Source organism: Mirounga leonina, unplaced genomic scaffold, assembly GCF_011800145.1.
Source record: "Mirounga leonina isolate KUSES-001 unplaced genomic scaffold, KU_Mleo_1.0 Mir_152, whole genome shotgun sequence".
Classification (NCBI taxonomy): Eukaryota; Metazoa; Chordata; class Mammalia; order Carnivora; family Phocidae; genus Mirounga; species Mirounga leonina.
The window spans coordinates 19,808,314-19,831,886 of record NW_023270380.1 but is presented as its reverse complement, the minus strand read 5'-3'; the positions used below and the strand labels follow the sequence as shown (position 1 = coordinate 19,831,886).

General features: G+C 49.0%; 1 protein-coding gene across 4 annotated transcripts in view; it reads right to left on the bottom strand.

The window, feature by feature from the left end:
* Nucleotides 1–3,256: 3,256 nt before the first annotated feature.
* Nucleotides 3,257–23,573, bottom strand: part of CNIH4 (cornichon family AMPA receptor auxiliary protein 4) — a 22,224-nt gene continuing 1,907 nt past the window's right edge. The window contains exons 1-6 of one of the 4 annotated variants that reach the window (XR_004679896.1): nt 22,116–22,232; nt 18,728–18,796; nt 13,578–13,690; nt 9,696–9,718; nt 7,002–7,142; nt 3,257–3,456 (exon numbers count right to left, since the gene is read on the bottom strand). Coding sequence is in view for 3 of the 4 variants with exons in the window: in XM_035008653.1 (XP_034864544.1) it covers nt 3,429–3,456; nt 7,002–7,142; nt 13,578–13,690; nt 18,728–18,796; nt 22,116–22,184 (420 nt within the window). In the remaining variant the exon portion in view is untranslated. The other 3 variants (XM_035008653.1, XM_035008654.1, XM_035008656.1) reach the window with 3 other exon arrangements.

The following is a 23,573-nucleotide window of genomic DNA, read 5'->3' as shown; positions in this document are numbered from 1 at the left end:
GGAAGGACTCAAGCTCCTTCCCGCTCCAGTGCCAGCCCCTCGCCCCAAAACCATGTGGTCCCCAGAGCAGCAGAAGGGGACGAGGTCGGGTCGGCACGTTCGTGCGTCACGCAGACTCCTATGCCCTCTCAAGGTCGCGCACGCAGGGGCCCCAGCGGGAATGGGGCCTTGTTTGCTAAGCGGACTTTCTGACCAGGTGCTAACGTTCGGTGGGACCTGGTGCGGATGACAGGACTGCTCGGTCACGGGTCCCCAAAGAAGCCAGCTGCGCCCGCCCAGCCTCCAGAGCAGCAACTGAACACAAAAGCAGCTCTGACCGAGGACTTGAAAGAACAGCCCGACACGGGACTGAGTCCCCAGTGAACGACCCCTGGGACAGCGAGTCTAACGTCTGACGTGATGACGGCGGCTCACGACGCTAACGCTTCAGCTGGGGGTGACCCTCGTGTTGGGAATTCAACTACTTCGGGACCAAAGATGTTTATTTAACTAAAGCAAGCGGCGTTGACTACGGGCTCCTAGAAGTCTCACAGGAAGCTCAGCTGAGAAGCACAAGGCCTCGCTGATGAACTCTCCGGAAGCCAGGGGAGCCCACGCGGCACAGGCTTTGGGGGCCGGCGTCTCTATGGTCCTCGCGGCGCTGCAGCCTCACTCCTCCGGCTCGCTGGCCGCCGCTGCACACCAGGCACGAATCCGCCCGCCACCTGACGCTTGTTGCCACCATGACTCTGGTTTCGGTAGCAAGGGCAGCAGGTGCAGTGGTCTCCGATCCTGGCCCCACAGGTCTCAGCCCGTTCAGTGGGACCTGCCTTATGTCCCTCCATCATGTCTTCCTTCCTTCCCAGACGTACTTGTTGCTGGGAGAGCCGTGGAACCACACAGTCGGACCCCCTTGTTCATCCAGCAGCCGCTCAGGGCTTGTGCGCGAGGAATGGTGTCAGGTGGCGGGAGCAGGAGACCCCCTGCCCACAAACGGCCGATCGTGCAGAGGACACACTAAGTGCCCGATGAAGTCCGCTCCATGGGAAGCATCCTCGGCTCTCAGCCGCAGAGCACGATGGCGTGAGAGGAAGCGGGCTCGGACTCCCACTGCCTTGTCATCGGCGAGGGAGGAGAGCCTCCCGAGGGGCTCCCGGGCTCGGGGGAGCGAGCCGCATCCCGGCTCTGGCTTCCTCCGTGCTCAGCGAGGACAGGGACGAGGGAGCCAGGACGCGACGCAGGCAGAGGTTGCAGGCAGGAGCACCCCATGGGCGCTGGGTCCTGCCCACGCAGAGATTCTGAGGCCACCTCCAGCCTCCCTTCCCGCTAGGCGGTGGGGAGATGGAAGGATCTGGAAGGTCAGGGAAAGCACAGCACACGAATCCCTAGCACTTAACCCCAGCTCTCGAAGTCCATGCTTCTCCCCTCTTTTCATCATTCATAGAGGCGCCCCGAGAAAACACAAACACTAGTCACCCCGTCTCCTGGATTTGATGCAGACGAGCAATTCAAGTTCGGAAGCTTTGTTCCTTCTCAACCAGTTAGTGTTTCAGAAGGGCTGATGGCCCAGGCTTGCGAACGACGCAGCTTTGCGCTCGCTTACTAGAAGACTCGTGGGGGGAGAGCAAACCCTCCACCGCCTTCAGCGGCTGCAAGTGACCTCTCAGCTCTCAGGATTGAAGCCTCCCCCCACCCCCGCATGGCTTTGTGGCTTTAAAAGCTTGAGCAGGATGTTGCGGGCACTGGAAAGCGGGGAGAAGGCCGGGGGAGAGATCGGTTTGCTTTCGGGTTTTTTTTTTTTTTTAAGATTTTATTTATTTATTTGAGAGAGAGAATGAGAGACAGGGAGCAGGAGAGGGAGGAGGGTCAGAGGGAGAAGCAGACTCCCTGCTGAGCAGGGAGCCCGATGCAGGACTCGATCCCAGGACTCCAGGATCATGACCTGAGCCGAAGGCAGTCGCTCAACCAACTGAGCCACCCAGGCGCCCTCGGGTTTGGTTTTTTAAAAGGCGGGAAGGCGCCTCCAAAGGAGAAGGTAGGGAAGGGAAGGTGCCCCCCAGTCACTTCCACATTACAGCTGCTTGGCTCCCGGCATCAGCTATACCAATAACCCGGAGGAGGGACTCACGAGGACCCGGAGGCCGACGGCCTCAGTTTCCCTCACCTGCCAGTCCCTGTTCTGCCGCGTGCGGCCAGGCGCTCCCAACAGGGGCCCTTCTGTCCAGGGAGTCGGGCTTAGCAGCCTCGGGGCTTCTGCCCAGGCTGGACCGAAAGGACACGCAGCGTCTGATCTCTTGGTGACCCCACACCTTGCGTAGCTGCCCACTTCTGCCCTGACGTGGGTCACTTCCCTGCACTCCGCTGTCACACAGCCGTGTCTGGCCTAGAGTCCAGCACCTCAGATGACATCAGGGCACAAAGGAGGACTGAGAATGAACGGCCGGGTCACATCACCAGGCAAACAGAACCCAAGAGGTCAACACTTGCACCAACCACAAGAGCAAACCCCGCTCCAGGGCACCGAGTTTGGCTGGGGAGAGCCACGTCCGTGAGACGGCCTGTCCCGCATCTCCCGAGTCGCACAGTGGACGTCGGCGCGGCGGGACAGAGCTGAGCGGTGACGGGCTCCACAGTTACTCGATGACCAGCTAGTCCTGCTCTAATTTGATGCGCGTCTTCTGCCAAATCACCTCTCCAAACCCATGAGGCAATGTAGCTGAGAGACCAGATGCCACAGGATCCTCAGAATACAAGAGCGGGACCCACAGGAGCCAGCAGGTCCTATGGGTTTGCGGGTAATTTTGGAGGCAGTGGCTTTAAATGAAAATTCTTGATAAAATTTTGCTTTTTTATTGTCCTTTCTAGAAGCAGGAATTACATTGTACCTGGGCAAATGGCTTATAGGGTTTCACAGATTCTGCAAAGAAAGATGTATTTTTCGAAATGCCATTTCCTGTTAACATTCTTGTGAAGACTTTTAGCTGACAGTCCCATAAATCTTGACACCGAATTAAATATAAGAAGCTGCCACAGAGGGGTCATTTCTCTCTTCCTTTGCCCAGGTTAACAGCGCTGCTTGCTCTACCCTCTGCCTTCCCGGCAGAGCTTCTGGTAGGCCTTCCCTCTCATCTGTGTCCTTTGTGTCTTGGCTCGCGAGGCCGGCGTGGTGCTCCCGCTGCTATGTACCGGTAACAATCTTCAACACACAGACGACGGGAAACACGTGTCGGGGTTCGGGCTAAAGTTGAGAACCAGAAATCTACAAAAACTCAATTCGTGTTTTTTAAATACTTTATATGGTAAAAATACAGCAAAAATATTTTTTTTTGTTGTTCAAAGAGGAAAAAGTATACTGCTATGGTCCCGGTTCTAAGGATGGGCTCAGCCGTCTCAGGCTCCCGGGCTGCGTGCTGCCGTGCAGGCGGACTCGGGCCGCGGCTCCTCCGGCTTCAGTCATTTATCAAAGCTAAAATCATACTGCAGAGAGAAGAGACGAGCGTTACCAGCGGCCCCTGAGCAATGTGCCGACAAGTCTGCTGTGTCCTGGCTTGTGTCTCTGAGGCTCAGCAAGGAACACTCATTTGAGCAAAAGTCAATCACTGCTACGGTTTTTACAAGAAGGACTACCTACTTGGGGCCTCTCAAAGCCCTGATTTTTTTCACAGAACAAAATAAATAACTGGGGTGGGGGTGGGAGTATAACCTAAAACCAACGTTGGGCTAGAGTTCAGAAGAAACCATGTCCAGAAAACAAAAAACAAAACATTAATCCCCTAGCCAGACCTCGCACCGCCGTCCCGAGGCCTGGAACCCCTGCTCCCCGTCCACCCGGGATGACCCTGCACGGACCTCACAGCGGCTGGCAGGGTGCGCCTGGGCCTCAGGATGGGCCCACTGCAGGCCCCGAGTGCTGAGCTCAGCGGCCCCCGCTTTTGCGCCTGACTCTGCGGAACCCCGGGCACCATCCACACAGCCTGACCGCGTCGGGCACGTGGCAGTCACTCGGTGGACACTCTGCTCAAACCACACCACAGCCAACAGCGGCGACAGGACCATCATCATGGCCCTGTACTGAAGTCAGCCTGGCTGTGCTAAGAGCAGAGGACCAGAATACACAGAAACCCCTTACACACCACTAATGGCGTCCTTAGTTGTCCAAATTTCACCACACTAGTGAACGCCGCGCACAGCATGGATTGACGGCAGTAGCTAATACTCCTGAAAGATTTTTGTGGGGCGCCTGGGGGGCTCAGCCATTAAGCGTCTGCCTTCGGCCCAGGTCATGATCCCAGGGTCCTGGGATTGAGCCCCACATCGGGCTCCCTGCTCCGCGGGAAGCCTGCGTCTCCCTCTCCCACTCCCCCTGCTTGTGTTCCCTCTCTCGCTGTGTCTCTCTCTGTCAAATAAATAAAAAAGAAATCTAAAGAAAAAAAATAAAAGATTTTTGCGAGTTAACTCTAGGTCAGCATAAACCCAAGTGCTTTACGTGCATTATCTCATTTAGTGCAGATCACAACCCAGTGAGGTAGGTACTAGTTACTATCCCATTTCCAGATGAAGAAACGGAAGCACAGAGAGGTTAAGAAACTAGCCCTGGGTCACACAGTAAGCAGCAGGACCCAGACTGCACCAGGCTGGCACCCAACCCAATACCAATGGCATCGAGTCCAGCACTCTCTAAAGATGGGCATTTTCCCCTCTAATTCCATGGGACAAACCCTGAGCATCAGCCACGCGGCAGGCGACCCAGATAGGACCAGCTGGAGAGGCCTGGTGAGGGGCCGGACGGCTGGGAATAAAGCCACCGGACACAGCCACAACCCCGAGCACGAGAAAGCGTGAGGAGCACGTCCTCTGAGACCAGACCGCTCCCTCATCGGGGGCGCAAGCGGTGGGTGCACCCAGGAACGAGGCCACAGCAAGGTGGCGGGCGTGACAAGCTCGGGAGCGAGGCAAGAAAGAGGGACGCAGCGTCTCCCAAACCAGCTACGAAGGCTGCCTGCCTTACACTCAGTTGTGCGGGGTACCCCCTCAGCCTGCCCCCAGCGGCTGCCCGGCCCCTCCGCCCGCCGTGAGTACCATGCCACGGAGCCAACCCCTGCCAACCCCGGAGACTCGTGCACGCTTTCAAATCCCAGGACTTGGCGTCTACACCTCGTCCTCCCCTCCCCCTCCGCAAACCTGCATCCCCCGCCCCCCCCCCGCCCCCCCCGCCCCCCCCCCGCCCCCAGGGCCCCGCTGTGACCGAGAGCAGCCACGCAGGACAGCCGCAAGCGACACGGCTCCCAGCCCTGCCCATGGCCTCTCCAGAAACAACTATGAGGGAACTTCTCTGGCGGCCCAGATACCTTCAACTTGGTTTCACTTTAAAAAGTCAGAAAAGCCAGAAGACGGTGTGTCTTAATATTACATTTCTTTGGGGCGCCTGGGGGGCTCAGTCGTTAAGCATCTGCCTTCGGCTCAGGTCATGGTCCCAGGGTCCTGGGATCGAGCCCCACATCAGGCTCCCTGCTCGGCAGGGAGTCTGCTTCTCCCTCTCCCTCTGCCCCTGCTTCTCCCTCTCCCACTGCCCCCTGCTTGTGTTCCCTCTCTTGCTGTGTCTCTGTCAAATAAATAAATAAAATCTTAAAAATATATATATATAACATTTCTTTGCTCTTTATTTTTCACTGTTAAGGATTAAAAATTAAACACGTAAGGAGTGATGTATAGTTCGAGAACCAGAAAATGATACCAGTGTGCTTTTTCTATCCCAGTTTTTAAATTATTTAACTTACTTATATTTAAACTCAAGTTAGTTAACATAGGTATCCACAGATTATCTAAATATCGATATATCTGTATATATATGGAGAGAGAGAGTTTTTTTTTTTTAAGTAACTCTATGGCCAATGTCCCTCCTTTTCTTATTTTAAAAACCAGAACAGGGCTCCTGGCTGGCTCAGTTGGTGGAGTGTGGGACTCTTGATCTCGGGGCTGGGAATTTGAGCCCCATATTGGGCATAAAGATTACTTTAAAAAAAAATTAATAAAATACAGAAAAGCAAATATGATCAATAATGAAAACAAAGGAATCTAACCTAATTTCAATCCCATTTGTTTGTGGCTGGAATAAGCCCAGCAGACGGATTTTAGGAAGCCTGCTTTATCAGGCAGAGGCCAAAATGGCTCTGACTTCAAAACTGTTTCAGACAAACAGCAATTTTTTAAAACTGCCATCTCTATGCAGTTTCTAATTACTGGAACCCTCTGAATGACAGCAGTTTAGTTCAACACAAGTTCTTCCTAAGAGTCCTCATGCCTGTGTGAAAAATTTAAATTTACCTGGGGATAAGAATAGGCATGATCTAGTTAAGCTTGCATACAAAGGTTAAGCCTGACTTCTGGCCTCCTAAACCTTAACGAAATCATAGGCACACAACAATCTTGTCTCTCTTCCTTGTTCTGTTCATCGGCCTCTGACAGATTAAGAGGGTGGCACGTTTATCTCTACAACATAACCTAACACGGGACGCATGAGGCTTCCCACGTCTGAGGGCCAGGCCTCGCTGGTGGCGCTCACCTCCCATGTGCCGAGACCGGGAGGCTGACATGGTTCTACCCAAATGGGCCACCTGGCTCGCGGGCGAGGCAGCGCCACACTCAGATCCTCAGGGCCGACAAAGACCGGGCCAACTCTCAGCTCTCCGCGCCTGGCCCCCAGGAGACCCGCGGCAGGCCGGTCCCTGGGAGCGCGGCCAGCACCGCTCAGGACCGGCAGTGAGGTCTGGACACCAGGGAAGGAAGGGAGAGCACGGGGACAGCGTCGGGGCTGAGGAGGAGCGAATGCCACAGAGCTGCTCCAGCGCAGGTCACAGCGCACGGGTCCTATGGCACTTTTATACAAAATGCACACAGCCGCCGGCATCCCGCAGGACCCCCCGGAGCTCTGGGTCGCCCGCGCTAAGTCCCGCAGGCCAGTGGTCTCACCTGCAGAGAGCAGGCATCGCAAACCGGGCAGGGCCACGACGCTGTACACTCACCTGTAGAGATACATGAAGAAACAGAGCAGGTGGAAGCCCAGCTTGATCATGGCTTCCTTCATGTGCGACTTCAGCTGCCCCCGGTTGTGTATCTCTGTAGGATCAAACACTCCCATGTTCCCACTCGGCACCATAATGAACCTGGTGAGCACACGTCAAAGGGAAAATCAAACCGTCAGTATAAATACTCAAAAGTAAGTACCCTATAACAGCCAACCTTTAAAAGTGAACCAATCATAGGGGCGCCTGGGGGCTCAGTCAGTTAAGCGTCTGCCTTCAGCTCAGGTCATGACCCCAGGGTCCTGGGATGGAGCCCCTGCTCAGCGGGAGGCCTGCTTCTTCCCCTCCTACTCCCCCTGCTTGTGTTCCTTCTCTCACTGTGTCTCTGTCAAATAAATAAAAAATAAATAAAATCTTTAAAAAAAAAAATCATAGCAGCCTTAAATTCCGACCAGATATGGACAGGGCGCCACGTGGTTTTCCTTTGAAAGACACAACACTTGTTAATTTGTGCTGTAATTTTCCGCCCTCTGAAACAGAACAGTGACAATCTGGAGAAGGATATTTTATGCATCGAGACCCTTTTACCCACCTGTAGGTAACTCCTAAACTGGTCATACCTACAGCCATTTTCCACCGGACACAAGTAAAGGGGACTCCAAACCAAAGCAATTTTACCAAGGTCTTAGAAACCTCTTTATTTAGAAAGTTCTAAAATAATTAATGCAACATCTTTATTAAAAAAGATTTATTCATTCGAGAAAGGGAGAGAGCATAAGCAAGCAGCAGGAGTGGGAGAGGGAGAAGCAGGCTCTCCGCTGAGCAGGGAGCCCGATGCGGGGCTCGATCCCAGGACCCTGGGATCATGACCTGAGCCAAAACCAAGAGTCGGACGCTCAACTGACTGAGCCACCCAGGCGCCCCTTAATGCAACATCTTTATAAGGAGCAGTGTCAAACATAATTATTCCCATTTCACAAAAGATAGAAAAGAAAAATTCTATGAAAAGAGAGACTCTATGTCCAGATGAGAGCCCTCCTCTGTGGTGCTCCTGCTGATCCGGAGATAACCCGCCTCAGTCCGCACGGTTCGTAAATGGCGCCCAGCTTACAAGCACAATTTAAAGAAGACAGAATGGAAATGATTTACGGTAAGTACCACCATGGTAAAAACAAAACTCCTCTTCAGTTAAGACAGCAGATAGTTGAGTCAACATGTAATGTCTAGCTTTACGTAACTTTGTTACAAACACAGGATATTATTAAATACTAATACTCTGACAAGCCAGGAATCTACTTCCCATAGTGATGGAGGCCTGACCACAACGGGACAAGTGAAGGCAGAAGAGAACGGCTCGGCCAGCGTGCACCTCCTTCCGACTCTGAACCAATTCCACCCAGTGTTCCCACACACAGAAGAGTCCAGTTGTTTTTAAAAAAGCCCCGAAGAGACTACGTTCAACATATGGTGGAGTCTTTTAGGCTTTCGTATTTATTTCACGTCACTGTGTATGTCAGAGTCTTCTTTCCCCAAAGGACGGGTCACTCCAGGAGGGTCCAGCAGTGTAAGTGTCCAGGTGGCAAAACGCCGACTGCCCCCGCCACTAGTACGACGATGACGTGTCCTGACCTTGCGCCGTCCCCGACCCCTTCCTGCCACACACACGGTTTCTCAGCAATGACTTCTGTGAAGTGCAAGTGCCCCTGAGGCCCACAAATCTGAAACTCTCCCCCAAATCTTGCAGCCCATCTAGAGCTGAGTGGAGGATGACACGTGAGTGTGCAGACACCACCTCAGCTCCGTCTCTGATGACAGTCTTGTCCTCCTCTGCCGTCCAGGTGACCTCGCAGCGCCATCACCATTTTTCCCGGTGGTCCTGACGGGCTCTCTGCCCCACCCTTCACAGGCCGCCTCCCTCCTAGCGCCGCATCCCCGGTGGTCTCCTCCGCATTCCTGCATCCCGACCTCCGTCCAGCTCCACGGCCTCACCCCAGACTCTGAACGGGCTTCCCTACCTCCTGGCTTTTCTCCACCATCCAATCGATACTACACGAAGCTTCCAGAAAAGTCTTCCCAAAGATACTTTACTTCATCAATTTAGTTACTCAAAAACATAAAAAGACTACATGAATGGGCTACTAAGCACATTAAAAGGTCCTCAATTCCCTTAGTCATTAGGGAAATGTAAATCAAAACCACAGTGAAACACCACACCCAGCAGGATGGCTAAACTAAAAAGATCCTGGGGCGCCTGTGTGGCTCAGTCAGTTAAGCGGCTGCTTTCGGCTCAGGTCATGATCCTGGGGTCTTGGGATGGAGCGCCACATCCGGCTCCCTGCTCAGCGGAGAGCCTGTTTCTCCCTCTCCATCTGCCTGTCACTCTGCCTACTTGTACTCTCTCTCTGTCAAATAAATGAATAAAATCTTTAAAAAAAAAAAAAAAAACTAAAAAGATCCAGGGGCGCCTGGCTGGCTCCATTGGAAGGGCACGCGACTCCTGATCTCGGGGTCAAGAGTTCGAGCCCCTCGCTGGATGTGGAGAGGACTTAAATAAAAACAAATGTAAGAAAGAAAGACACATAACAGGTTGGCGAAGATGTGGGAAAAGTGGAACCCTCGTAACACAGCTGAAGAGAAGGTAAAATGGTGCAACTGTACCTGGGCAGTTCCTCGGCAGGTTAAACATAAACTTACCATATGACGCAGCAATTCCACTCCTAGGAAAAATGAAAACGTATGTCCACACAAAAATGTGCACATGAATGTTCAGGAGAATTATTCATAACAGGCAAAAAACAGAAACAATTCAAATGCCCATCAAGTGCTAATGGACACACAAAATGTAGTCTATCTGTACACTGGAATATTATTCAGCAATACAAGGGAGTGAAGAACCGATACCTGCCACCCACGGATGAACCTTGGAAACATTACAGCGAGTGAGAAAAGCCTGTCATAGAAGAGCACGTACTGAACTCTTCTACGACGTGTCTGTGCAGAATGGGTCTTAGGAGACAGAACGTACTCTGGTCGCTGCCAAGGGCCGGGAGGGGAGGGCAGGAAGGAGTGACTGCTAACACGTAGAGGGCTTCCCTTTGGGGTGATGAACCTGTTCTAAAATAGACTGTGGTGATGGCTGCTTAAATCTATAAATACACCAAAAACATATCAAAAAGAATACTTTAAATGGGTGAATTCTATGCTACCAGTACTCGTATTTATGTATCAACTCCTTGGACCAGGATTCTCTGTGACCCATCCTAATCAACATTACCAGCTTTGTCTATTCCTACCCCTCATCTACGTGACTGCCACCGGGTTAGTGCTTAAATATGCCTTGCGTGTCAGCCTCCTGGTTTCCCTTCCAGCCCTCCCCCTCCCCGTGCCTGGCACACCGGGAGAATCCCTCACCCACCCTGCACAGCTCCACTCACACCCGCCCTCCTGAGAGGCCCAAGCGCAGCCATCCGACTCCCTCCTAGCCGGAGTTCCCCACCGCTCATCAGGCCCTGCAGCCCACCTCTCACTGACCTAGAGTATTTTGTTATTCTGTGTTTTGCCTCTTTGTCCACTTCATATGTCTGCATCCCCAAAAGCGTAAAGTGCAGACATCTGAAAAGAGGGGAAGGATCCATCTGTTGGTTTTTTTAACCTTTCTATTTTTTTAATTTTTTTTTTTTTTAAAGATTTTATTTATTTATTTGACAGAGACAGAGACAGCGAGAGCAGGAACACAAGCAGGGGGAGTGGGAGAGGGAGAAGCAGGCTTCCTGCTGAGCCGGGAGCCCGATGTGGGACTCGATCCCAGGACCCTGGGATCATGACCTGAGCCGAAGGCGGTCGCTTAACCAACTGAGCCACCCAGGCGCCCTTTAATTTTTTTTTTAAAGATTTTATTTATTTGACAGAGACACAGTGAGAGAGGGAACACAAGCAGGGGACTGGGAGAGGGAGAAGCAGGCTTCCCACGGAGCAGGGAGCCCGATGCAGGGCTTGATAGGTGCCTCTATTTTTTTTAATTTTTTAAAAAATATTTTATTTATTTATTTGACAGAGAGGGAGAGAGAGAGAGAGTGAGCACACACAAGGAAGGGGAGTGGGAGAGGGAGAAGCAGACTCTCTGCTGAGCAGGGAGCCCAATGCAAGACTTGATCCCAGGACCCTGAGATTTTGACCTGAGCTGAAGGCAGATGCTTAATGACCGAGCCACCCAGACGTCCCCCCTAACCTTTTTAAAAAGAAGGTAAATTTATGAACAACCGTCGATCTGTCGCGGCCATCATCAGGGCAATAAACCCACATGATCTCTGTGATGACAGGAAACAGAAGCTATGGACTTTATCATCCCCCCCAATAAAACCTCACAGAGCCAGGGTGCCTGGGGGGCTCAGTCATTAAGCGTCTGCCTTCAGCTCAGGTCGTGATCCCAGAGTCCTGGCATCGAGCCCCACATCGGGCTCCCTGCTCAGCCAGAGGCCTGCTTCTCCCTCTCCCACTCCCCCTGCTTGTGTTCCCTCTCTCGCTGTGTCTCTCTCTGTCAAATAAATAAAATCTTAAAAAAAAAAACCTCACAGAGCCTCTGCCAGTCTGTACTCTGCACAAAGAAGCCGCACCCAAGCCTGCTCTTCTGCTGGCACCTGCTCGGGGCTCACAGAAGGATGCTGCCATGTGCTGGGGTATCGCTGAGATGCAGCCTCAGAGGTTCCCGCTCTCACTCCCAAATTCGTGTTCTGCTCAGTGTGACCATGGGGACACTAAGCTGTGCTCAAAGTCTGCGAGGGACTGCACCTCAGCAGGTGGGTCAGGAGCCCGTGCTTCTAGCTGAGCTCAGGTCAGGGGGCTGGTCTACGGGATGACCATGGGAGAGCAACAAGAAACTGATAAGAAAGTTATTCTTTCCCTCCAGAAAAGAGGTAGAGAGATTTAAAATCTCTTCTCTAGTTCAAGTTCTAGTCTCACGATCTCATATAAATTCATTCCTCCAAATCCAGTCACTTCCTCATCCTCAGGGCTTCCATTACCACGTGCTCCCTATCCCCTTCCCACCCCTCCTTTATTATTTTCTTTGTCCTTCTTTTTCTAACTGCACTTTTAAAAAAATTACACATATGAGGCACTGGGCTGGCTCAGTCCGAAAAGCATGTGACTCCTGATCTTGGGGTCGTGAGTTCGAGCCACACATTGGGTGCAAAGATTACTAAACAAAATAAATAAACTGTAAAAAGTTAATAAATAAACTTTAAAAAATAAATAAAAATTAAAAATCACATTTAGGGGCAACTGGGTCACTCAGTCATCAAGCGTCTGCCTTCGGCTCAGGTCATGATCCGGGATCCTGGGATCGAGTCCCACATCGGGCTCCCTGCTCGGCGGGAAGCCTGCTTCTCCCTTTCCCACTCCCCCTGCTGTGTTCCCTCTCTTGCTGTGTCTCTCTCTGTCAAATAAATAAATATAATCTTTTAAAAAAATAAAAAAATAAAAATCACATTTAAAAATTAAAAATCACATGTAAAGATCAGCGGATTTTACCCCAAAACTAGATAAAAGTTTAAAAAAAAAAAAAAAAACCTAAAAATTTAGCAGAACAACTAAAAATAATCCCAAGTTTGTCAACATTATCCCACAGTTCACAAGAAAATACATACTATACAAGTGCCCAACTATACTATTATATCCAAATAGTGTTTACACCAAGCTATGTTTGAAAAGCTTCCTAAATTCGTTAAGTTAGAATTCTGATGTTATCCAGTCTGCAGACTTTAAAATAAAATTCTCTCTGGAGCGTTCCAAATATACTCTAATTAAAAACCTGCAGATAGGGCGCCTGGGTGGCTCAGTTGGTTAAGCAACTGCCTTTGGCTCAGGTCATGATCCTGGAGTCCCGGGATCGAGTCTCGCATCGGGCTCCCTGCTCGGCGGGGAGCCTGCTTCTCCCTCTGACCCTCCTCCCTCTCATGCTCTCTGTCTCTCATTCTCTCTCTCGCAAATAAATAAAATCTTAAAAAAAAAAAAAAAATTTAAAAACCTGCAGATATAAGTAACAAGAATCTTATATTCTCAGACTTTTGATCATTCTTAATGTAAAACCCATAAGTCCTTAGACATCACAACTAAACATTCCATATTTTTTAAATTTACACATGTAAACTTGTGTTTTTTGTTTTTTTTTTTTTAAAGATTTTATTTATTTATTTGACAGAGAGAGACACAGTGAGAGAGGGAACACAAGCAGGGGGAATGGGAGAGAGAGAAGCAGACTCCCCGCCGAGCAGGGAGCCTGATGCGGGACTCGATCCTGGGACTCCAGGATCATGACCTGAACCGAAGGCAGTCGCTTAACCAACTGAGCCACCCAGGCGCCCTAAACTTGTGTTTTTATCACAAGAGTAGCCCATGTAAATTGCTACTTGTCCAGTATACCAAAGGAAACAAAAACATATGCTGATTTAATGTAGGATTCTGCGGTCATGTGTTTCATGACTGGCACATATTTTATTGCAGAAAAAAAGCTATTACATCTTTTTAAATTTTTCTTTAAATTGATGTGACACAAAGCCGCAAACAAACTATACTCACCGATATATATTCCAAGTGGCAACAGGCAAGTTGAGAAGGAAGATGAACCAGTGCAATGAAACGAGCATTAATACAGTGACAATGGTATGGCCAATCAATTCTGGAATTACCCACTGCAAGGGAAGAACACAGTATTACACCTCCCTGCTGTGCTCTTCCTGAATGTGCATGTTATTTGAAGCTAAATCAGTGAATACAAAGAGAATTTACAAGTTCGTGTTTCAAGATTATTTTTAGACTCAGATGACCCAGATCTCCATACTGCAGGAACTGCTTACTCCATGCAAATACATCAAGGCACAGCTTAAAAATAATGTCCTTAAATTTCAATTATGTTTTATCCTAAGCAAAGGTTCAGATTCATTCACGAAGAAGGCATGACTGACAACCGGGGGGGAAATGGAGCATCATTTACTTTCTAGTCCAGAGTCTGTGCTAAAGCCTCTTACTCTAATTTGCGGTGGTTTATATCCCAATATATAATGCCTTGCAAGTCAGAGTATCAATCTTCAACATTTTCCAATCTCCAGAATCCTGCAGGGAAATCACTTCACACACACACACGCACACAAAAGGTACTGTAACAGCTCACATTAACAGTTCAAAGTTGAGTATGGAGCGCCTGGGTGGCTCAGTTGGTTAAGCGTCTGCCTTCGGCTCAGGTCATGATCCCAGGGTCCTGGGATGGAGCCCCACGTCAGTGGAGAGCCTGCTTCTCCCTCTCCCTCTGCCTGCCTCTCTGCCTACTTGTGCTCTCTGTCAAATAAAATCTTTTTTTTTTTTCTAAAGATTTATTTATTTGAGAGAGGGAATGAAAGACAGAGAGCACGAGAGGGAGGAGGGTCAGAGCGAGAAGCAGACTCCCTGCCGAGCAGGGAGCCCGATGCAGGACTTGATCCAGGGACTCCAGGATCATGACCTGAGCCGAAGGCAGTCGCTTAACCAACTGAGCCACCCAGGCGCCCCCAAATAAAATCTTTAAAAAAAAAGAAGTTGAACAAATATGGTAATGAAGCAGGATGCCAGACTACTGGCCTTCCAGCACCCACTGCCCTTCTGTATGCTCTCTTTGTTAACTGTGCAATATTCTAGTTCTCATGCACCAGAGCTATTAGGTCCTCCATTCACCAATAATCTTCCTCCGCTATGAATAGAGATTTTTCTTTTAAAGGAAATTTATTTACGCAGACACAAACTGGTAATCCCCACTTGCAGAAATAAGAGGTTAAATAATTTGCCCAAAGTCAGCTACTTAGTGGTAGAACAATACAGTATAAGTCCAAACACAGTGGCCCCAGGGCTCTCTGCACTTAGATTTTAGAGAGTGTTTTTGGAAACAAAGAAGGGATTTGCTAGGCCTTAAACCTAATTTGCAATCAACTGGAACTTTTTAATATGTAATACGGATCTTTTTAAAGTGTAACCAATTGGGGCACCTAGGTGGCTCAGTCATTAAGTGTCTGCCCTGCCTTCGGCTGGGGTCATGATCCCGAAAGCCCCGCACTGGGCTCCCTGCTCAGCGGGAAGCCTGCTTCTCCCTCTCCCACTCCCCCTGCTTGTGTTCCCTCTCTCGCTATGTCTCTCTCTGTCAAATAAATAAATGAAATCTTAAAAAAAAAAAGAGCCAATTTAAAAGAATAAAAAAAAGTGTAGCCAATTGCACATAGTGCTGACCAGTGCGAGCTCCAGAGTCAAACCTGGAGTGGAATTCCTGCTCTATCCTACTGATCAGCTTAGCAATCTTAGAAAAGGTCACCTACCTGCCCTGAGCTATGATTTTCTTCTCTATAAAATGGAGATGACGATCCTGCTGTACAGAATTAGATGGACAGCCCGCCGAAGCCACAGGCTGAGCGAGCACTCCTTACAGGGCAGCCGGGTTCCTGCTCCTCTCTCTGTGCCCTCCACCCACATGGCAGTAGCTCCCAAAGTGTATTTCTTACCGTGTTTTCCACAAACAAACTGGAAGCAAAAGTTTTAGGAAGTGATACTTAACATAATGATGCTTGCTTTACTTACTTTCAACCAAGCTCTATGTTTTCATTCTCTTCGCTGCTTAGCAATGTGTTCTTCCCCCAATTGCTCTCTGAATACCAGCACTAGGCTTACAGCCCCCAGCAGGAGCCTGGAAAATTCTCCTGTGGAGTAACTGAATGGTCGCAAGAGAGAACACAGACAGAACAACTGCCCTTGGGGTACCCCAACAAAAGTCCAGGTAGACTTCGGCCAACAGCCTGGAGCGCGCACGGGCTTCCCGTGAGTATTTTAGGGCTTTACCCTTACGTATGGACAGACAGCCATGAACCAGAAATTGAGGGAAGCCTCCAATATGAGAGGGGAGAACGCAGAGGGAAAGGAGCTTGGAGGGAACAGAGATAATGGAGGAAGCAGAAGGAAATTTCAAAACCACGGTAATCAAAATTCTCAAAGAGCTAAAAAAACTCAAACTTGAGCCAAGACAACAAGCTCTTATAAATGAAAACTTGACTTAAATGGTACGCACACTAGGAAATCAGAAGAGAGAGCAGAGGGAATCTTGAAACAAAAAGGTAGGAAAAAAACAGGGATAAAAATTTTAAAAAGGACCAGGCAGATAATCCAGCAGATGAATTATCCAGTGTGTGAAAGTTGTTGAAAGAGAAGGGGGGGCGGGTAGAGAGGGCACGTTATCAAAGAACGAACAGATCTCCCAGGTTGGAAGAGTCATCAGATGGCCGAAACAGGAAAAAAAAAAAAAAAAAAAAGGTGGCCAAAACAGTGAATTGAAAAAGGCCTCAGCAAAGGCACACAAAGGTAAAGCCCTGCAAAATTCCCAAACACCAAGGATAAAAAAAGGTTCTACAACTTCTGGAGAGCACAAGGGGGAAAAAAAAAAAAAAGGGGGGGGGGGGGGGGGATCACATAAAAGAGAAAGAAGAAATTAAAACGGCATCATACTGGCCGACGTGAACGACACTGGAAGTCAGAAGACTACTGACCAATGTCTTTCAAACTCTGAAAGAGAATCTTTGCTAACCTAGAATGCTATGCTCAGAGAAACTATCGCTCCTGGATAAGGACAAGACATTTTCAAACACGCAAGGCCTCCGAATTTAGTCCCCATGTACCAAATCTCAAGAAGCTACTCCAGCAAAATGGAGCAGTGGGCCCACAGAAAAGAAGACCTGACTTCCAAGGAGGGCCCAGACCAGGGGTCCCAGGATGCGGGCTGTGGGGTGGGCCTGAAAGCGGCCAGTCCAGACCACAGCAAGGACAGTGGTCTCGAGGAGAAAGGTCACCCAGAAAAAGAGCTCCCCGATAGATTATTTTAATGTTTGACCCACGTAGAAAATAGTACGGTAAAGCTTTAAAGATGTATCTGAAAAGACTTCGTAACAGGTAAGTGAAAACTAAGGAAATTTTTTAAATGCAGCAATTATTAACACTGGGAAAGAGAAAGCTATCCAGAAAAACACAAAAGAAAGAAAAAGATGATCACTGTCTACTATGAGGCTCAGTACCAAAAAAGATTTAGTATGTTATTGCAACAGTACATTGTAACAATGTAAACACTGAATATCAATTTAACTCAAAAAGGAAAACAGGGGAGGTGATGTTTAGGGAAGGAGGTACCTAAAAACTCAATCTATCATATTGACTCAGAAGTCAAGAGATGATACTTAAAATTGATAAATCAAGAAATAGCAGTACAAGCACTTAAAAGAGAAATATGGACATAAATATCAGAAACAATTAACAGCTCAAGTGTGGAAATCAGCTGCCCCTAAAAAGTATGACAGATTGGATTCAAAGGGGTCAGGCAGGGACTGCTGTTTTTCAGTGTGAGCTTTGTAGTACCTTTGAGTATGGTTGTGTGCAAGTATTACCTTCACAAAAGTAAAAGTTAACATTAAAGAAAGTGACTTAACTTCAAACTGAAGGGGTAATTTCTCAGTAGAAGAATCCAGGTAATATTATCTTTGCATTTCAATTTTTATTTTTATAAACAGAAACCCAATTAAATGCCCCCTAAAGTACCCTCTAAAATATTGAGTAAGCAAGAAATATAAAAAGAAATACAACCCAGCTGGTAAAATACATTTTTTTTTTTTAAAGATTTTATTTATTTATTTGACAGAGAGACACACAGCAAAAGAGGGAACACAAGCAGAGGGAGCGGGAGAGGGAGAAGCACGCCTCCCGCGGAGCAGGGAGCCTGATGCGGGGCTCGATCCCAGGACCCTGGGATCATGACCTGAGCCGAAGGCAGGCGCTTAACGACTGAGCCACTCAGGCGCCCCGGTAAAATATATATTTAATCATTCTTCTGAAGATGATGAGGACTGAAACTAATATAATACTGATTACATCTCACAGCAGATAAATACAAAATCTTTTCCTTAAATCTATCACTGTATTAAACCATGCTCTGGAAAATTCAAAATAAAGAAAACAAGAAGAGGAGGAATATCGTTTATTAGTAATTTTAGTTTTCCACATGTGACTTTTTCCCCTCGTGGACCAGAGAAACGTTAAGCAGATGAAGAGGTGAAAAGACATGGGAATAATTTTTAGGTCAAGCCAAAAGCATCTCTCAGTATTCAGGGAATTGTTCTATGAACTTTTATCCAGAAAGCTCTTAGGTCTGCTCAGCCCATAAAATGAATCAGGACTAATTGGTTTCCCCCCATCCTGACAAACCCCGCAACTCAGGGTATTCTTGCCAACGTAAAGTTCTGACTATATACCAAAGGTAAAATGGCCTTGAAACAAATCAACTCATTAATTCCATTTCTCAGCAAGCCACTAAAAGAAGGTCGTCTTTTATGCAACAAAAAACAGCCTGAGCTTTTTTGTCACGAGCAGGGAGGATGGGTTTAGACACAGAAGACAAATACAATTACCCTCCTAATGAGCCTTTCTAAGTACTGATGGGCACAGGGACAAGGAGGAAGCACAGTAAAGAAACAAAATTTCCAGTGACGTCCTCTAGTTTGGTTCACGATCTAAAATACTGCAAAAACACAGTAGCTCTACAAACATTCCAATGAATAAGCAGCAACACGCACTTCAAAATCACATACACATAGGTTGGTTATCTATAAATAATCTCTAACGCAGAAAATGGAGAACCACCTTCAGCGCCAGAAATGAGTAAAGAAACGTCTTACCTTGTTTAATTTTGAGCAACATGATCTAGCATTAATGTAATCACATTCTAAATCAGACAGTGTAATGATCTGATGACCAAGATAAGGAATTGTAAAACTTCTTTGAGAACAACTGTTTTTGTCTTTAAGTTTCAGACAGAAACCCAATTGCAGTGCAGAATTAGATTTGACTTGAAAACTTTGTTATTTCCATAAAGTTCACTCATTAGACAACTCAATTTTCTGATTTATATTCCTTCAACAAACTATTTTCAAAATAATCTTATTATGCTCAATTCTAAAGTGACCCACACAAGACCATTCAATCGGAGTTCCTCAAAAATCAGTGACTGTTAAGAAACAGAAAAAAAGACCTCTAAAAACAATTTAAATGTGAAAAACCTGAATTCCCAATAATAGGAAAAGTGTTTATTTATGACAGATCCATAAACTGTCTTTTAAGACTCAAGATGTGAAAAAAGAAAAGATACAAAACTATCAATACAGAGGCGCCTGGGTGACTCAGTCGTTAAGCGTCTGCCTTTGGCTCAGGTCATGATCCCAGGGTCCTGGGATCGAGCCCCACATCGGGCTCCCCGCTCTGCGGGAAGCCTGCTTCTCCCTCTCCCACTCCCCCTGCTTGTGTTCCCTCTCTTGCTGTGTCTCTTTCAAATAAATAAATAAAATCTTTAAAAACAAAACTATCAATACAGGATGGTCCTATGTCCGTACTGGTTATGTCTCCTTCCAGGTGATCTGTTTTCCTAATACTTTTCTCTATTTCCGAAACCTTAAACACATTAAACATACTTTATACTAGAATTAAGCAAAAAATGGTTTTCAGTACCAAATGTAAACTCTCGAGGACATGTGACACAGAAGGAAAAGTCCTCAACTGAACGATACAAGGCCTGAGATTTGCTGTGAAACGCTCCAACATCCCCTCCCCACCCAGGAAAGGAGAAAGCAAAATGCTGAAAGTCACTGTTGGTGACAGAAACTGGGTTTATTTCACTACGCTCTCTACTTTTATGCTTGAAAATGTCCAATGAAACAAGTAAAAATAAATAAATAAATAAATTCACCTAAATTCTAAACATTTCCATATGGATATTCCCCCTAACATCTCAACACAAAGTCAAACTCATCACTTTCTCCACAAATTGCCCGCCTCCAAATGTGTTTTCTTTCTGTCGATGACACAAGCACCATTTGCCCAGGCTCAAACCATGACAAGTTATTTCTGTCATCTGTTTCATATCCCACACCCAGCCTTCCTCCTCACTCCACCCATGAATCCCTCCTTTCACCCGCCCACACTCAGAGCTGTTTCAAACTCACACGGGCCCACTCCCCAGCGGTTTACTTTCCAGTCTTTCCCATTTCCAACCCACTCTGCAGATTCATCTTCCTAATATTCCATTTGCTTATGTCAAAAATGTTCAATGGCTCCCTACTGCCTAGAGGATAAAAGTGAAGGCCCTCCCTGCCTTAACACCAAAACCCTTCAAAATCTGCTCTAATCCAGCCTTTCCCACCTGACCTTCTACTACGACCAAAATCAACCACGTCCTCCAGATGGTCCATTCTTTAACCCGGTCATCCATAAATGCCATAGGGGTGCCTGGGTGGCTCAGTCGTTAAACGTCTGTCTTCGGCTCAGGTCATGATCCCAGGGTCCTGGGATCGAGCCCCGCATCAGGCTCCCTGCTCCGCGGGAGGCGTGCTTCTCCCTCTCCCACTCCCCTTGCTGTGTTCCCTCTCTCTCTCTCTCGCTCTTGCTGTGTTTCTGTCAAATAAATAAATAAATAAAATCTTTAAAAAAAAAAAATGCCATAAACACACCCGAATCTGCACCTCTGCTCTTGCCCGATTTTGAATATCCACCCCTTTCCTTCCGTGGTTTTCTCCATGGTTCAAAGTCCAGGAAAACTATCCCTACAGAACTGCTACTCTGACCATTTTCTACCTCTTGCCTCTAATATTAAGCTAGTGCAACTATCCAAAAATACAGTAATACAATATGCTGAATCTCATCAAAACACACCCTAAACGGACCTGAATGTCTAAGTCAAATATTCCACCTAACATTTTTCCATGCACATAAATTGGTATAAGCCACGCCTATTTTGAACTATTAAGCCGAGCTTGCCAAACTGCAAATACAGAAATCCATGTTTCATTTCTCTGGAAGTCCCAGTTCCTTAGGTCACAAGAGGGACATAGGTCGTCAAAACTTAGGCCCGTGATTCTGCCCTTTCAGTCAGTTCACCAAACCTAAGAAAACTCAAAGTTCTCCCTCGACTGGCTGGCTCGGTTAGTACAGCATGTGAGTCTTGATCTTGGGGTTGTGAATTCCAGGCCCAGCCTGGGTACAGAGATTACTTAGAAATAAAATCTTAAAAGAACACAAAACCAACTCAAGGTTCTCCTCATTAGAATTCATCAGTTCAAGTAAAAAGTGCAGCTAACTGGGGCCGGGGAGGCAGACACGGTGCTGGGGGGCGCTGAAGCCGCGTTCTCGCTGTACACACCCAGAGCTGGGGAGTGAACAGGCCCCGCGGTAAAGATAAGAAACCCCAGGCGGAGAGAGGTGAAGCACTGCGCACAGCAAACATCTAGCTAAGGGGTCCTGACTGCAAATTCCGTCCCTTTCCTCTCCAGCGGGCTGCCCGTCCACAGTACAGCAGGAGGTCACGCTGAAAGCACACGCTACAAACACCCTAAAGCCGGGGTGTTCTGTCAAACAGGAAGTTTACTTCCATCAGAAAGCACTACGAGGGAATTCCAAAGAAAGAAAAACAATGCAACTCCGCATGTTTGTTTCCTAACACGTTAACGACTTGAACTGGACGGTGCACTGGGCGACGACGAAGACTGGCGGCTCCCCGAGAGCAGGGTGCGGGTCCAAACCTCACGTGCGGGCCTGGACCCCAGTCTGAGGACGAGCACAGGCGCACCCGGCCCCGCACGGTCCCACGCACGGTCCCCCGCAGAGGGCTGCTCCGGTCCCGGGCCCCGGCAGGCCGCGCACGACGCTCAAGTCCCAGGCGGGGCCCGGCCGCCAAGGCCCCGGCGCCACAAGGGCGGCGGGGGCTGTCGCCCACAGCGACCAGAGGCGGCACGTCGCGTCCGCTTGCCCGGGACCCCAGCGCCCCCCCGCGGCCCCGCCAGGGAGGCCCGCCGCCCGGCCGCTCGGGGCGGGGCCGGTGCGCGGCGGCGGGGGCGGCGGGAGCTGCGGGCTTCCCGACGGGCCTTCCCGGCTGGGCCGTCCTCCCGCCCGGCTCGCCGCCCGGGTCCCGGTCCCGGCCGGGCCGCCCTCGCTCCCGCGCACCTGCCGGGCCCCGCCTCAGCCCCGTCCCCCGGGCGCCGGGCCCGGCCGGCCTCCGCCCGCCTCAGGCAAGGATACGAAGTACACCGAGAGGAAGATGAGCGCGCAACAGTCGAGGAGAGAGAAGACGAACACCACCGCCTCCATCCTCCTCCGCCGCCGCCGCCGCCGCCGCCGCTCCTTCCGTCAAACCTGCTCCGGCGCCCGCCGCGCCCGCCCGCCCCTGATAGGCCCTCGCCGGGGCCGCTGGGGCGCGTAGTGCGGGCGCAACAGCGCGGCATGCTTGGAGTTGTAGTCCTCCCTCGAACCACCCGGCCGCCGTAGTTCTGGCACATGCTGGGAAGTGTAGTTCATGAGCACAACACCTGAGCAGGGGACGGGCTGAACGCTACCCTCAATCTGATTCCTTCCAGAATTTATGACAAGAATTAGCGAGCAGGGGCGTCTGGGTGGCTCAGTCGTTAAGCGTCTGACTTCGGCTCAGGTCATGATCCCAGGGTCCTGGGATCGAGCCCCGCATCGGGCTCCCTGCTCTGCGGGGGGGCCTGCTTCTCCCTCTCCCACTCCCCCTGCTCGTGTCCCCTCTCTCGCTGTGTCTCTCTCTGTCAAATAAATAAATAAAATCTTAAAAAAAAAAAAAAAAGAATTAGTGAGCATTTACTGAACGCTGGTAATCTGCTGGATACCTGGTACAACTTATTATCATGTGCGATTTTTCTTTTGGATTCCGCGCAGGGTCCACAGGATCCCGGACTTGGCAATGCTAAAAGGTTTTCCTCCTGAAGCCCAAGTCTCGCCGGAATAATCCTTGGCTTACAGGTTGAGGCTTGCCCTTCCTAATCTCCGTTTCTCCAGAGGTTTCCCAGTCCCTTGCTTATTCTGTGACAGCAGCGATTCTCTCTACCCTAGACTTTAAGATTTTTGGAAGTGTTGTCATCTCATCCATTCATTCAACAACTAGTTACCGACTCCAGCCCCGCTACCTGCCACGACCTGCCCTACACCGAAGATACAGGAATGTGCGAGGCAGACAAGGCAATAAGTAGCGACCAAATACAGGGAAAAGGTCATCTTAAAGGCACATTATATCAAAGTCATACATTCATTCACCCAATATTTTCTGAGCAGCTAGCATATGCCAGTTACTGCACCTTAGGGATACATGATGGGGAAAAGTCCCCGCAGTCCTGTAGCTCCCATTACAGTGGAGGAGACAGAGGACAACAAAATTGTATTAATGACAAGCAGTTTTAAGAAATCTGAAGAGGACGGGGCACCTGGGTGGCTCAGTCATTAAGCGTCTGCCTTCGGCTCAGGTCATGATCCCAGGGTCCTGGGATCGAGCCCCGCATCGGGCTGCCTGCTCCGTGGGGAGCCTGCTTCTCCCTCTCCCACTCCCCTGCTTGTGTTCCCTCTCTCACTGTCTCTCTCTCTCTCTCTGTTGAAAAATAAATAAAATCTTTAAAAAAAAAGAAAGAAAGAAAGAAAGAAAGAAAGAAAGAAAGAAAGAAAGAAAGAAAGAAAGAAAGAAAGAAA